Raw genomic sequence first — 16,626 nt, forward strand, 5'->3', positions numbered from 1 at the left:
TTGTTGGTCTAGCAGGTGGGGCGAATCTTACCTCCCCCCCCCCCACCCATTTCTGATCTGTTTAATGAGTTTGTTCCTCTCAGTCATACACTCATTTATCAGGGATTCCGGGGTTCCCCACTGTCCTTGTGATTCCGCCATAATACAGATAAGTTTATACTGGAGTCTTCTATTCTTCCTTCTCACTCTCCCCCTCCTAGGTCGCTCTTACCAGTGTCCGGTGATACCTGTCGGGGGTGATCAGATCCCTCTATACCACCACTTAAACCAGCGGTGGTTCCTCTACCTCGGCGATCACTCAGACAGTCTTTTTCTCACTCACGTCCGACCATCGCACCCCAGACATCTTTCTCCAGTCCCCAAACCCACTTCAAAATCCTGACCTTCAGGTGGAGGGAGCGGGGTGGGGTGGGGGGGGTGGGGGGTACCCCTCTTAACAACCGGTCTAAGGCTGGGTGTTAGAGACAGATACCTCCGTGTCCGTATGTGTTCAGTTCAGACCCCTTTCACTCACACACTCTCTCATCACAGCTGACCACCTACTGTAGTTTCACCCACCCTATTAAGTTTGGTGTTATATTCCAGAGCTCCGGTTGTGTCCGTTCAACTGGACCCATAAACAGATCCTGGGCTTCAGCACAAATTTGTTACTAGTAAATAATAACTCTGAGTCTAGTTGTGAGTCAATATACAGCAGGTTTATTACAAAAGCTTCTGGGAGAATGTCAGTTCTAAAAGTGGATCACCAGACCTCTCCCCAAAGGTAAAAGAGTAACTGTTTTATAGATCCCGGTTCCTGCCCATTGTTATGCCAGCAGTTCGCCATCATGTGGTTATTGCTGTCTCAGTGTTTTTGTCCTGTGTGTAGTCCGTTGTAATCATAGCCGTCTCAAGGTCCCCACTGTCTCTATTCTATTCCTCTAGTGTGATTAGCCATTATCGCATCTCCATACCTGTGGTTTGTTTAGCCAGCACACAAGGCTACAATCTCGCACAAACAAGTTAATTGGCATACTGGGGTACAGAAACAAGTTTTGCACAAATCTTTAAGCATTACAAAGTTCATTAACCCATTCTCTTCTTCAGTGAACAAAGAGGTTCTTCCGGCAATCAGATATGGTTTTATGGTCATCAGTGGATTTTTAATTCCAGGCAATTTTTATTCAATTTGGATTCCACCAGCTGCCGTGTCGGGATTTGAACCTGGATTGCCAACATTGTGAATCCTTCCTGCTGCTATCACATCAGCGGGCGTTACTCAGAAAATTCCCACAGTCTTCCTTTCAAGGACTTACTCACCAATCAGCTGCTTCTGTTGATCCCACGTCACTTCCTGAACTGTAATGTGTGTTTGTAACGTGTGGCCCACACTGGACCTGGCAGTGAGGGACCAGGTACTCAGGGACACAGGACATAGTAATACATCTCCAACTCTTTCCCTAAACTCCCACACTTACTCCAACTCTCAGTGTTTCACTCTCTGCAGCTTGTACTCTGTGGAGCTCTCTGAGTGAGCAGATTCGGTAATTTATATTTGTGTATATCCAACTCATGAACCTGATTGAAGTCGTTGCACCCCCCCCCCCTCCCCCTCGAGGTCTGAGTAATCACAGAGGGCTGACTGCCTTGGAAGAGTTTTTTGGAGTTTCAATGCTGATCTGGTTCCTCCTGCTTAGCCTGGGAACTGGGTGAGGTTCAACAGAGCTGCAGCTCACCTTTTCCACCATGAACCTTGTGGCCCAAGTTCCCCGTATCGGGTGTTGAGATGGCCAAGTTTGCTGTGTCCATTTCAGGCTCTGAGCTTCCCACTGGCAGAGGAGTACTGGAGTGCCTGGAATTATTCCCGAATTTCCCGGTGTGCTGGGAATTGATTTTTCCGGCACGGCTTCATGGCTTGTAGATGAATGAAGCATTCCCATAGGATGGTATCTCCTAAGTGGACTTGGTTGGAAACTGGTCCTGTTCTGGACTCAAACTGCCTGCTGCAGTTGTAAATGCGCCTAGTTTGGGGGCGTTTAAGAGATTGGTGGATAGGTTTATGGACGAAAAGGGATTGGTTTAGATTAGTGGGTCAATGTTTTTTTTTAAAAATAAGACTGGTCGGCGCAACATTGTGGGCCGAAGGGCCTGTTCCGCACTGTAATGTTCTATGTTCTATGTTCTATGTTCATAACCACACAAACCCATTGCCACGATCCTCTCCTGATAACCTAGCAACTGCCTTTAAATGCCTCTCCAGGCTGGTGGGAACAAAGCTGGGCATCTCAATGCCTCACCGGCCTCCCAGGAAGATCAGATTCAAAGTAGAGCAGAGTCATCTTCCCACAAGCAACTCCGCTGGGGCTGCTCTGGTTGGTGAAGGGATAGAGGGAAGGCATTGTCCTGTAACTGAAGATGAATCTGGATGGTTTGGTGTCCGAGGAGGCTGTGGGCTGGTTTTTTGTACCTGCTTTTACTGTTTGGACCTCTCTTTCTGCCAAGCTGTTGGATGCTGGGTAATATGACACTGTTCTAACGTGTCAAATTCTGTTTGACTTCATGTAATACACAAATTCCTGGATAATGATAGGTCCATTTTCAGAAACCAACACCTGTAGGATCCCGGGTGTGAAGAAAGAGGCATGAAGTTTCTCCACTGTTGTCCTTGTGTTTGATTCACTCACCCTGTGAATGGCCATCCATTTTGTATCAGCATCTACCATTATCAGGAACATGGGCCCCATGAACGGTCCAGCACGGTCCATGTGTAGCCACATCTACGGCCATCCTGGCCATTCCCAAGCGTGAAGAGCAGTGACTGGTAATAGTTGTGCCCTTGTTCATATTCCCAACACTGACCCACCAGCAAATTTCCTTATCTATACCTGGCCACCAGACAGGGCAATTTGGATGATCTTCAGTTTGCCACTCCTGAGTGGCCATGGTAAAGTTCAGCCAGGACGGGATGGTGAACCTGGCTCAGGATGACACTCCTGAACCCCATAGGAGTGTGTCCTCTTCCACAGTCAGCTGCTCTCTGCCTCTCCAATATGGGTGTAATTCAGGCTATAACGGCCTTTTGGTTCCTCCCATCAGCATGAGTTGCTTCAATTCATTCAGGAATGGGTAATATTGTGTCCACATCTGAATATTATTGGCTGCCATTGAGAGAGTTTTGAAAAAGTTCATGATTACCTTCTGTTCCATTGGGGATACGACAAGTGTCTGTTAATCATCGCCAACTCAAAGCATCTGCCTCAGTGACTCGATCTCCTGGAGGGTGTTCCAATCAATAATGTAGGCGGACATTAATAAAGCCCAAAGTTGGATAAGGGCCTATGTTATGGGCTTCACCGCCATGCAGATACAACTGGAATATCTTTTCCCAGCCTGCCGTGGTAGAAGAGGTATCACAGTGCTTAGCACTGCTCCCTCAGAGACCTGGGTTCAAACCGTGGCTTAGGCCAATGTGCGTGCTGAGTCTGCACATTCTCACCGTGTCTGCATGGGTTTCCCCTGGTTTCCCCCATTTCCTCTCACAGTCTGAAAGACGTGCTGGTTAGGTTCATTAGCCTTGCTAAATTCTCCCTCAGTGTACCTCAACAGGCATCAGAGTGTGACAACTCAGCAATTTTCAAAGTAACTTCATTGCAATGTTAATGTAAGCCTACATTTGACATTTTATAAATGTTAAACTTCCTCTGAGTATGAATTGTTGAATATCGCTGGGAATCCTCATCGAGCTGTTAGTGTAAGTTCACGTGAACAAGTTCAGAATCGGAGCCAAGAATCCTCCTGCCAGCTTTGAGTTTAGGTCTTTAATCCAATGGATTGGGTATTTATCCAGCGGTGAGAAACCGTTTACCGTTTGTTTAAAATTTCCCAGCACAAAGTATTTTTTATTCACTCTTGGGAGTTGGGTGTCGCTGGCTGGCCAGCATTTATTGCCCATCCCTCATTACACTTGTTCAGATGGCAATTAAGAGTCAACCACATTGCTGTGTCTCTGGAGTCACATTCAGTCCTGACCACATAAGGACAACAGATTTCCGTCCCTGGGACATTGCTGAACCAGGTGTGTTTTTTTGCTGAGAATTGACAATGGTTTTAAAGTCACCAACAGATTCTGAATTCCAGATACATTTATTCAAATTCCACCACCTGCTGTGATGGGATTGGAACCCGAGTGTCCAGAACATTAGCTGAATTTCTGTATTAATATTCTAGTGATAAAACCACACATCCATCACATCAACACCCTGAGTGTACACACCCTGAGTTCCGGTAACAAAGACACACCATATTATATACATCTACAGGGCTCCCGGATTGGACAGCATTGATTGTCTCAATCAGGGAGCTCATATTCCCGTAACTCCACCTGATGGTTATCATTAAAACATTAAATAAGTCTCTCTGTCTCTTTCTATCTCTCTGTCTCTTTCTCTATCTATCTCTCTCTCTCTGGCCTTCTCTCTATGTTTCTCTTTGTCTCCTTCTGTCACTCAACCTCTCCCTCAGTCTTCCTATCTCTACCCTCTTCATCTATCTGTCCTCCCCCCCCCAGTCTCATTCTCCTCCTCCCGTTCAAACTCCCTCTCTCCCTCTCTCTCTCTCACCCCTTCATTTATTTGTCTGTCTTTCTCCCTCTCTCTATTTCACTCTGTCTTTTGATCTTGTTGCATCCATTATACTTGCTCAGTCTAACTCTTTCCCTTTTGCTCCCATATCTCTCTGTATCTCTGTTTCTCTCTGGTTCTTGCTATTTCCCTCTGCCTACCTTTCATTCTCCTTTCCGCACTTAGTCTTCCTCTCCTTCTTTTATTACATCCTCCCATCTGTATTCCTCTCTCTCCCTTTTTCATTCCCTGTCCATCTCCCTCGTCATTTTTCCACACCCTCTACCCCTCTCTCTCTCTTTGGGAGTCTCTCCCTGTCACTGTCCTTTCCTCTCTCTGTCAATCTCTATCTCTCTATCAATCTCACTGATGTTATCGTTGCTCCCCCTCTCTCTCTCTCCCTCCCTATCTGTCACTTTTTCTGTCACAATGAGGCTGTTTGTTATTTACAGTTTAAATGTCCAATAGGTAGAGTTAGGTTCCTATTGGTTGTAGTTTCCTCTCAGGGTTTAATGAAATGAAGAATTGCAGTAAAGGGATATTTCAGCAGATTTTTGATCTGCTGTCTGAAGTGAGTCTGTGTCGCAGCATAAATGGCAGTATTTGTGCAGCAACTTGTCAGTTGCAGCATGAAGCCTAATTCCATCACAAACAAATCTAACCACACCGACATATAGCCCATAAAGGACATCCGATTCCATATAGAATAAACCATAAATATTGACCACAAGAGGATGAAATTCGCTGAAATAACAAACAATAAAATGATGGATTTCCTGCGACTCTCCATCTCTGGGTCTCTGGGATCTTTCCCACTGTGGTGAGCCCGGAGTCTCTTGCGGGCTCTGCTGCTTACAAGAATGTGTCTGACAGTGAAAACATTGAGCAGCAGAATCAGGACGAATGGGACACACGGGGTTAGAATGTGGTGGAGAAACTCGACTATTCCCCAGACTGGAGATTGCACAACATACAATTTGTAACCACAAAACCAGGGGTAGTTCACCAGCTGATATCCACTTAATAACATAAAATACCAGAAAATGTTCTTTAAACAGCTCAGCACCGTCACTGTTCCCAGAACCACAGTCGCTGATTTCTCGCTGCAATATTTACTTTTCAACTTGGGGCAGCAAATGGCCACAAATCGATCAAAGGTGAAAGTGACGGTGAACCAGACAGAACAGTCAGCGGCTGCGTAAAGCAGGGCAGCGTGGATGTTACACAAGGGGACCCATAGCAGGAAACGAAACTGTCGCGGATAAACAATGGGAATGTGTCTCAATATCAGGTCGAGGATAATGACCAGCAGATCCCCCACTGACATGGCCACCAGGTAACAAGTGACACATTTGGACAGGCCACAGTTTCTTCTCGTCAGGGTCACAATTGTGATTATGTTCACTGTCAGGAATGGAAATAAAGGGAAACAATGAGACATGGTTCAGGGGAGGAAGTTACCATTTAAACTGGGAAAGGGTTAGAAAAAATGTACGCACAAAAAACAGTCATTTAAATCTCTTTTTAAAAAGTGGCATGTCTTTTGCAGTGTGATAGTAAAGTGGAACATCTGGATGAGACTCATGCAGACACGGAGAGAAGGTCCAAACTCTACACAGACAGTGACCCAAGCCTGGAATTGAACCCAGTTCCTGAGTCAGCAGTGATAACCGCTGTGCCACCATGCTGCTCAATGGTAGCAACGCAATGGTATACATTTGGGAGAGAGTTTTCCAGGGAGTCCACAACATTGATCCTCACTCCGCTGCAGGTTAATAGCCCCTCTACCTTGTGTGAGATTTGGAGGGTAATAAAGTTGAGGGAGTAAACACTGAGAGTATATCCGGACTGGGGTCCTGTTGTCTCTCAGGCAGCTCACTGACCACCCCTGCAGCAGAGCTGGTACCAAACAGAGCTGGTTCACCCTCTCCTCTGGACAATACTCACAGAGGGAGACCCTGACGCCTCGGCAGATCAGAATGTCTATTATATTTACCCAGGACTGTACCCTGGAGGGGAGATTAGAGCATCGTGGCCACCGTTAGCACATCACAGGAAGAGACAGTAATCTCACGCTCGATTGGCACTGAACACAGGTATCAGGTTTTACTTTCAACAGTGGGAGAAAGCTGCAGGTGAATAGTTACTGTTCATAGCACCCAGTGCATTAGCTGCTGTCTAACTGAAGATCAGTGAGTCCTCTCTGAGCAGGAAGGTTGCTAATCAATGCACCAGGAAAGAAAACAATCAAACAAAAGCCGGTTCCAAAGCAAAGCCAAGAAGACTGCCTTAGTGACTACTGTGTCTTGACTCTGATATCCAATATTGCGAAATGCATCAAAAGATCAGTTAGAGCATGGATCAATTAATGCCTCCCAGATTGCATGGATCCACTACAGTTGATACGCGCTACAGTTCACCTACCTCTCCTCACCCCTAGTCCCTAACCCTTTGAGATGGGCAGCTGCGACCCCTCCTGCAGGCTCCAAGCACTCTTGCCCCTCCTCCCTTCTACAGTCACCCCCACACTTCTAAAAATACACTCTCACAGCTTCACAGTCACTAACACTGCTCTTGAAAATTCAATTACAGGTCTAAAATACCTCCGACCTCTGAAGGAAGAGTTCAAGTGAGCCAGTAGACCCTGATACACAGATTCATCTGCGAACGCAACCCCAGGGACATTATCCATTTGTTGGCCTTTGACCTGTCCATGTTGGAGCATGGTCTGGATATCCACTGATCGGTGAAACAAAAGCTACAGCCAAACAGTGACCCAGAATGCCTGTGGGGATGAAGGAGCAAGAGTCAAGAGCTTCAAATCTTTAGGAGTCCAGCTCATCAACAACATGTCCTTGCTCTGCACCCCCTCCCCCCATTTCCGATACTATAGTTAAGAAAGCCGACAAACTCCTCTACTTTCTGAGAAGATCAAAAGAAATCTTCTTCTTCTCCAGCTTCTTCTCTGCTGCCATCAAACGTTTGAATGGACCTCCATCGCGTTAAGATGATCTTTTTCTACACCCTAGCTGTGATTGCAATATTACATTTAAAACTCTCTCCTTCACTATGTACGTATGCTTTGTCTGTATAGCGTTCAAGAAGCAATACTTTTCACTGTACACTAATATCATAAATCAGATCAATCCAAATCAAATCTAAACAGATCAGTCTTTCACATCTCAAATTGGAACATTAGCACAATGTGCCTGGCCTTACCAATGGCCTTATGGAGGTTGGTGATTTACAGAATGAATTTACAAGGCTCAAAGTGGACACTGGGGGGTGTGAGAAACTGGACCTTCTCAAAGTGGATCCTTGCAAAAAAAAACACTACATGTTCTTGAAAGAGGAAAAATTCCAACAGGCAATACATGAGAATTGAACTGTTTTCAAAATAAAAACAAAGCTTCGCTGGGATCCCGGGGATTGAACCGGTGTCCCTGATGCTGTGAGGCAGCAGTGCTAATCACTGTGCCATGCTGCCATCCTATAAGGTGTCCTGGAGACATCCAAAATCACACCCATCATCACCATATCTGTGGAACAGAAATGTTTGCAAAAAATTTATCTCCACTTCAGTGGTAAGGATTTATGAACAATAGTCAGCATGGCTTTGTCAGGGGGAGATCATGTAAAACAATTTGCTGGAATATATTGATGAGGCGACTGTGTGAGTCAATGAGGGAAGTGTATGGATGTTGTCTACATGGGAATGATAAAAGCTTTTGACAACTTCCATACAGGGACAAGAATGTGATAGCAGATGGGATCCAGGGCAACTGGGTAAATTACATTCAAAATTGGCTGAGTGGCAGGAGGCAGAGGGTGATGGTCGATTGTTGTTTTTGTGACTGCAAGCCTGTGTCCAGTGGGGTTCATGATGTGGAGATGCCGGTGTTGGTCTAGGGTAAACACAGTTAGAAATCTCACAACACCAGGTGAAAGTCCAACCGGTTTATTTGGTAACACAAGCCATTAGTTTTCAGAGCACTGCTCCTTCATCAGGTAAGCCTGGAGCAGTGTTCCAAAAGCTAGTGGTGTTCGCTACCAAATAAACCTGTTGGACTTTAACCTGGTGTTGTGAGGCTTCTCCCAGTGGGGTTCCGTGGGGATCGATGCTTTGCCGTTTATAGTGCACATTATGGTCTAGACATAAATATGTGAGGTATGATCAGTAAGTTCACAGGTGATACAAAAATTGGTGGTGTATTGTAGAGGAAAACCTTCTATTCCAGGAATCATAGAATCCTACAGTGCAGAAAGAGTCCGTTCGGCCCATTGAATCTGCACCCACCATAATTCCAACGAGGCCCTATCCACATAACCACATTCGTTTAACATGGTGAGTCTCCCTGACACTAAGGACTAATTAGCCTGGGCAATCCACTTAACCCACACGTCTTTGGAATGTGGGAGGAAAGTGGAGCACATGGAGGAAATCCACGCAGACACAGGGAGAGTGTGCAAACTCCATACAGACATTGACCGAAGCCAGGAATAGAACACGTGTCCCTGAAGTTGTGGGGGATCAGTCCAAACCACGGTGCTACCATGCTAAGGAAAGAGGCAGGCTGGTCAGGGCGGCAAATGGAGTTTAATCTTCAAAATGTGAGGCCTTGCATTTGGCACAACTAAGAGTGCAACAAAATATGCAATGAACAGTAGAGAGTGAGGAAGAACAGAGGACCAGAATGAATTTAGGCAGCATATATGAAGATGTATGAAGGCAGCAAGACAGGTAGATGAGGTGGTTACGACAACACGTAGGGCAGTTGCCTTTAGCAGCCGCAGTATAGAATATAAGAGCTCGGAGGTTATGATGGAAGTGTATAAAATGCTGGTTAGACCAGAGCAATGAGGAGGAGTTCTTGGAATGCTGCCGGGATAGTTTCCTTGAACAGTGTGTGTTGGAGCCAACGAGGGAGTGAGCTATCTTGGAGCTGGTGTTATGTAACGAGGGTAGAATTAGGGACCTTGTGGTGAAGGATCCTCTTGGGGAGAGTGATCATTGTATGGTGGAGTTTCTGGTGCAGATGGAGGAGGAGAAAGTGGGTTCCTGGAAACGCGTCCTTTGTTTGAACAGAGGGGAGTACGGTAGGATGAGAGAAGAATTGGCGAATGTGGACTGGGGGAGCGCGTTGGAAGGTAGGTCTGCTGAGCAGCAGTAGAGGATCTTTAAGGAGATCTTTCTTGGTGCTCAGCAGAAATTTATTCTAATGGTTAAAAAGAATCGTAGGAGAAGAGATAATCAGCCATGGATAACGAAGGAGGTAAAGGAGAGTATTAAATTAAAAGCGGAGGCGTTTAGAGTAGCTAAGAGTAGTGGGCGAGAAGAGGATTGGGAGAGGTTTAAATGTCAACAAAGAATGACAAAGAAGTTGATAAAGAAGGGTAGGATAAACTATGAAGCTGGGCTAGCGCTTAATATAAAAAAGGATAGCAAGAGTTTTTATAAATATATAAAAAGGAAGAGGCTGGCTAGGGTGAACGTTGGACCCTTAGAGGATGAGAGGGGGGACTTAGTGGTAGGGGATGGGGAAATGGCTGAGGCCTTGAATAACATTTTTGTTTCGGTCTTCACGGAGGAGGATGCGAATAGTTTGCCGGGTGTTAGAGATGGAAAGATGGTAGGAGTGGAGGGCCTGAATGACATTATTGTTACTAGAGAGGTGGTGCTCGACAGACTGGAGGGGCTGATTGTGGACAAGTCCCCAGGACCGGATGGAATGCATCCAAGGGTTCTGAAAGGAATGGCGGAGGTGATAGTGGATGCCTTACTGATTATTTTCCAAACCTCGCTGGATTCCAGGGAAGTGCCGGAAGATTGGAAAACAGCTAATGTTATGCCGTTGTTTAAGAAGGGTGCCAGGCAAAAGGCAGAGAATTATAGGCCGGTTAGTTTAATGTCTGTTGTAGGTAAAATGCTAGAATCCGTCATCAAGGAGAAAATAGCGAGGCATCTTGAGGGGAATTGCTTGATAGAGCAGACGCAGCACGGTTTCGTTAAGGGGAAGTCGTGTCTGACAAATTTACTGGAGTTCTATGAGGATGTGTCTAGGGCGGTGGATAGAGGAGAGCCGGTGGATGTGGTGTTCCTTGATTTTCAGAAGGCGTTTGACAAGGTGCCTCACAAGAGGTTATTGCAGAAGGTCAGGGGGCATGGAGTTGGGGGTAGGGTGTTAGCGTGGATAGAGGATTGGTTGTCAAATAGGAGGCAGAGAGTGGGGGTCAATGGGTGCTATTCGGATTGGTGGTTGGTGACTAGTGGAGTGCCCCAGGGGTCGGTGCTGGGGCCTCAGCTATTTACCATTTATATAGATGATCTGGAGGAGGGAACTGAGTGTATGGTGTCGAAATTTGCCAATGACACCAAGATTGGTGGAACGGCAAATTGTGCGGAGGGTGTGGAGAGTCTGCAGAAGGATCTAGATAGGCTGGGCGAATGGGCCAGGAAATGGCAAATGGAATTTAATGTTGGCAAGTGAGAGGTGGTCCACTTTGGTAGGAAAAATGGTAGGAAGGATTATTACTTACGTGGAGAAAAACTGCAGCAGGCGACGGTGCAGAGGGACCTCGGGGTCCTTGTGCATGAGTCGCAAAACCCCAGCTTGCAGGTGCAGCAGGTGGTCAGGAAGGCGAATGGGATGCTGGCCTTCATAGCGAGGGGGAATGAATATAAAAGTAGGGAGGTCTTGCTGCAGCTGTATAGGGCATTGGTGAGGCCGCAGCTGGAGTACTGTGTGCAGTTTTGGTCGCTGCACTTACGCAAGGATATTTTGGCCTTGGAGGGAGTGCAGAGGAGGTTTACTAGGCTGATACCGGAGTTGAGGGGGTTGAGCTATGAGGAGAGGCTGAATAAACTAGGGTTGTACTCGTTAGAGTTTAGAAGAATGAGGGGAGATCTCATTGAGACGTATAAGATGATGAAAGGGATGGATAGGATAGAACATAGAACATAGAACATAGAACATTACAGCGCAGAACAGGCCCTTCGGCCCACCAGCTTTTAAAAAAAAACAACACTAACCCGCTAATCTAAACCAATCCCATTTCATCCATAAACCTATCCACAGATCTCTTAAACGCCCCCAAACTAGGCTCATTTACAACTGCAGCTGGCAGGACATTCCAGTCCCTCACCACCCTCTGGGTAAAGAACCTACCCCTGACATCAGTCCTATAACTACCCCCCCTTAATTTAAAGCTAGCTTTCTCCATCCTAGGAAAAAGGCTATCACTATCCACCCTGTCTAAACCTCTAATCATCTTATATGTTTCAATAAGGTCCCCTCTTAGCCGCCTTCTTTCCAGCGAAAACAACCCCAAATCTCTCAGTCTCTCCTCATAGGATCTCCCCTCCATACCAGGCGACATCCTGGTAAACCTCCTCTGCACCCTCTCCAAAGCCTCCACATCCTTCCTGTAATGTGGGGACCAGAACTGCACACAATACTCCAAGTGCGGCCGCACCAGAGTTGTGTACAGTTGCATCATGACGCTGCGACTCCTAAATTCAATCCCCCTACCAATAAACGCCAAGACACCGTATGCCTTCTTAAAAGGATAGAGGTGGAGAGGCTCTTCCCGGTCAGAAAGGACAGTAGGACTAGGGAGCACAGCCTCAAGATAAAGGGGTGCGGTTTAGAACGGAGTTGAGGAGGAACTTCTTCACTCAAAGGGTGGTGAATCTCTGGAATTCTCTGCCCGTTGAAGTGGTGGAGGCTGCCTCGCTAAATATTTTTAAGACGCGGGTTGATGGGTTTTTGATGAGAGAGGGGATTAAGGGTTATGGGGAGAGGGCGGGAATGTGGAACTGAGCCACAACAGATCAGCCATGATCTTATTGAATGGCGGGGCAGGCTCGAAGGGCCAGATGGCCTACTCCTGCTCCTATTTCTTATGTTCTTAAGAGTACTGTCTGTAGGTCTTGTCATCACACTACAGGAATGATGGAATTGTACTGGAGATGGTGGAGAGGAGATTCACCAGGATGCTGCTTGGTTTGTGAGACATTTGTTAGCCCTCTGCTGCTGCAGCTAGCTTCAACATAACAGCTGCCTCAGATAGTCTGGGGGAGGCAGCAACTCTTCGTGAGGCGACCCCAAATGGATACGGTGCCACCCCCCCCACCACCCGGACCAATCACTTACCCCTTCCCCCATACAAATTGCATGTGGAGTGACTGTAGGTCACCCCTCCCTATCCTGGTATGCATGCAGCGAGGCAGCAAGCCCCCCTCCCTACCCCACTGTCCATGCAGAGAGGCAGCGAGACCCCCTCCCTACCCAATGTCCATGCAGAGAGGCAGCGAGACCCCCTCCCTACCCCACTGTCCATGCAGAGAGGCAGCGAGACCCCCTCCCTACCCCACTGTCCATGCAGAGAGGCAGCGAGACCCCCTCCCTACCCCACTGTCCATGCAGAGAGGCAGCGAGACCCCCTCCCTACCCCACTGTGCATGCAGGGAGGCAGCGAGACCCCCTCCCTACCCCACTGTGTATACAGAGAGACAGCGAGACCCCCTCCCTACCCCACTGTGTATACAGAGAGACAGTGAGACCCCCTCCCTACAGCACTGTGTATACAGAGAGACAGTGAGACCCCCTCCCTACAGCACTGTGTATACAGAGAGACAGCGAGACCCCCTCCCTACCCCACTGTGTATACAGAGAGACAGTGAGACCCCCTCCCTACAGCACTGTGTATACAGAGAGACAGCGAGACCCCCTCCCTACCCCACTGTGTATACAGAGAGACAGCGAGACCCCCTCCCTACCCCACTGTGTATACAGAGAGACAGCGAGACCCCCTCCCTACCCCACTGTGTATACAGAGAGACAGCGAGACCCCCTCCCTACCCCACTGTGTATACAGAGAGACAGCGAGACCCCCTCCCTAACTCACTGTGTATACAGAGAGACAGTGAGACCCCTATACAGAGAGACAGCGAGACCCCCTCCCTAACCCACTGTGTATACAGAGAGACAGCGAGACCCCCTCCCTACCCCACTGTGTATACAGAGAGACAGAGAGACCCCCTCCCTACCCCACTGTGTATACAGAGAGACAGCGAGACCCCCTCCCTACCCCACTGTGTATACAGAGAGACAGCGAGACCCCCTCCCTACCCCACTGTGTATACAGAGAGGCAGCGAGACCCCCTCCCTACCCCACTGTGTATACAGAGAGGCAGCGAGACCCCCTCCCTACCCCACTGTGTATACAGAGAGACAGCGAGACCCCCTCCCTACCCCACTGTGTATACAGAGAGGCAGCGAGACCCCCTCCTTACCCCACTGTGTATACAGAGAGGCAGCGAGACCCCCTCCCTACCCCACTGTGTATACAGAGAGACAGCGAGACCCCCTCCCTACCCCACTGTGTATACAGAGAGGCAGCGAGACCCCCTCCTTACCCCACTGTGTATACAGAGAGACAGAGAGACCCCCTCCCTACCCCACTGTGTATACAGAGAGGCAGCGAGACCCCCTCCCTACCCCACTGTGTATACAGAGAGACAGAGAGACCCCCTCCCTACCCCACTGTACATACAGAGAGACAGCGAGACCCCCTCCCTACCCCACTGTCCATGCAGGGAGACAGTGAGGGCCCCTCACCACACTGATCGCGTGCAGAGGGGCAACAGGACCTTTAACTCCTCCAGCAACTATGTTCAGAGTGACATCAGGGACTAACCTACCCCACAAACCGTGTGTAAGGTGGAAGGCAGACCCCCTACGCCCTCAAAAATCACGAGCTATTTGGCAGTGGGACTGTACTCCCTACTCCACTGATGGCATGCAGAGGGGCAGGGCAGCCCCCCCCCCCCCCCTACCCCACCACCCCCCACCCACCCGACCCCACCACCAATCCTGTCCAAAATAACGTTGGGCCGTCCTCTCTCCCAGAACGGCCTTCTCCCCAAGCTGCCTTCAGGCCCCGCCCCTCCATGTCCCGCCCCTTCAGGCCCCGCCCCTCCATGTCCCGCCCCTTCAGGCCCCGCCCCTCCATGTCCCGCCCCTCCAGGCCCCACCCCCAGGCCCCACCCCTCCAGGCCCCACCCCCAGGCCCCGCCCCTCCAGGCCCCACCCCCAGGCCCCGCCCCTCCAGGCCCCACCCCCAGGCCCCACCCCTCCAGGCCCCACCCCCAGTCCTCTCCAGTGGACAGTGCCACCTTTGCCAGCGACCTTTCCAGGTGTCCCCAGTGGCCTTCTGGTGAGATCCTCATGACTTGTCCTGGTACATGGGGGCCTGTTGTTTTCTCACCCGACACAACCTCTCCCGATGAGGCTGGAAAGGTAAGTGTGCCCCACAATTGCATCCTGGGTTCACCAATTTTATTTTAATTTGTTTTAAAATAAATTTAAATAATTTATTCAGCCTCTTGCCAGAAATGGGTGGGAGACTGAATCCACCGCTTAGTCGTTGCCAGTGAGCTCACAAGAGGTGAGAAATCGAGCGTGCCCCTGAGTTTGAGGCTGTCATGAGGTTTTAATTCTCACCCTGCCATCAATGGGCAAAGAGTACCTGTAAACTCATCCTCCCCCCATTTGTGTGTGTGTTTGTGTGTGTGTGACAGAGATAGAGAGTTTGTGAGTGTGTGTGACAGAGATAGAGAGGAAGGGAGCTCTGTATGTGTATTCCTAAGTGTGCGTTGTTCTGGAGTGTTACAGCAAGTTTGGTTCTTGAATATGTGTGTGAATGGGAGTAAGTGCTTAAATCTGATTGCTTCTGTCAGCAAATGTGTGTATTTTATAAGTGTGTTTGGATGTGTCTGTCTGTTTGTTTTCCTGTGAATCTAAGAGAGTTGGTGGGGGCACAGGGGGGGGGCAGCCTCGTTGCCTCACAGCACCAGGGCCCTGATTTAATTTCAGGCTTGGGTACTGTGTGTGCAGAGTTTGCACATTCTCCCTGCCTGGGTTTCCTCCAAATGCTCCAGTTTCCTCCCACACTCTGAACGTTATACAGGTTACTTGCATTGGCCAGGCTAGATTTCCCCTCAGTGTACATGAACAGGCACAGGACTGTCGTGCCTCAGGGCTTTAACGGTAACTTCATTGCTCATGTTCATTGTTCATGTTCACACGAAGGAAGAAACTTGAAACTTTACAAAATATATTCTCTCTCTGTGAGATCTTGCTGTGCACATATGACCAATAAAATGGGTTCTGTGGCCTTGTCACTGAGAGGGTGATTAGTAGTGAACTAGTGTTATAAGGAGAGTGTAGAAAGGATTCTGTATCAATCTTTTATCCACGATGGAACAGCGTTTGATGTAACATATCTATAGAAAGTCACACCATACAGAAGGCATCCGAGCCCATAGGTCCTGAGACAATTGTCAGTGGTTGAAAGAATTAATAACTGGATCCAGAAATTCAACAGAAACAACAAGAGCAGCAAACCGAGTACAGTAAATAACAAGAAAATCAATACAGTTAAACAGCCTTTCTACAATTAGGAACTGGGCACAGCCTCACTCTTCCTGAAGCTGCAGAATCCCACCTGTGTTCAACAGACCCTCCCGTGCTCCGACCCTCACCTGCTCCGATTCCTGTGGTGGTTGGGCCGGTACAATTCCTGCCAGGTACTTACCCGGAACACCAATAATAGCCAGGAGGGGATAGTAAAAACATTGAATCATCTTCAGTAGATATTCAATCCGATCAGCTAATGTTATCCATAAATCATTTGTAGTAAGCCCAGAAATCCACAGGAATAAACTCTTATCCTTGGTTGAAACATTCCAATCCATTGTTCCCAGATTCTGATCCATTGTTGAAACATTCCAATCCATTGTTCCCCGATTCTGATCCATTGTTGAAACATTCCAATCCATTGCTGCTGGATTGGAGGGCCAACGGGCCTGTTCGTGTGCTGTGTTGTTCTATGTTCTTTCTTCCCAGATTCTGATCTCTCCTCTCGTTCCCTCTCTCTCCACAGTTGCTGATCTCTGTTAGTGTTGGAGATGTTGATCCCCCTGACTCAGTGGGACAACACATTGAACGGCATCCCTTATTAATAG

General features: G+C 48.2%; 1 protein-coding gene across 1 annotated transcript; it reads right to left on the reverse strand.

The window, feature by feature from the left end:
- Positions 1 to 5,100: 5,100 nt before the first annotated feature.
- LOC145338614 (putative G-protein coupled receptor 139) lies at positions 5,101 to 16,377 on the reverse strand. The gene is made up of 2 exons (XM_080182993.1): positions 16,197 to 16,377; positions 5,101 to 6,002 (listed from the first exon to the last, which is right to left on the reverse strand). The coding sequence occupies exons 1-2, from the start codon at positions 16,375 to 16,377 to the stop codon at positions 5,101 to 5,103; spliced, it is 1,083 nt and encodes a 360-aa protein (XP_080039119.1).
- Positions 16,378 to 16,626: the final 249 nt, after the last annotated feature.

Source organism: Carcharhinus amblyrhynchos, unplaced genomic scaffold (genome assembly GCF_965287045.1).
Source record: "Carcharhinus amblyrhynchos unplaced genomic scaffold, sCarAmb.v2.hapA chromosome_109, whole genome shotgun sequence".
NCBI classification, from domain to species: domain Eukaryota; kingdom Metazoa; phylum Chordata; class Chondrichthyes; order Carcharhiniformes; family Carcharhinidae; genus Carcharhinus; species Carcharhinus amblyrhynchos.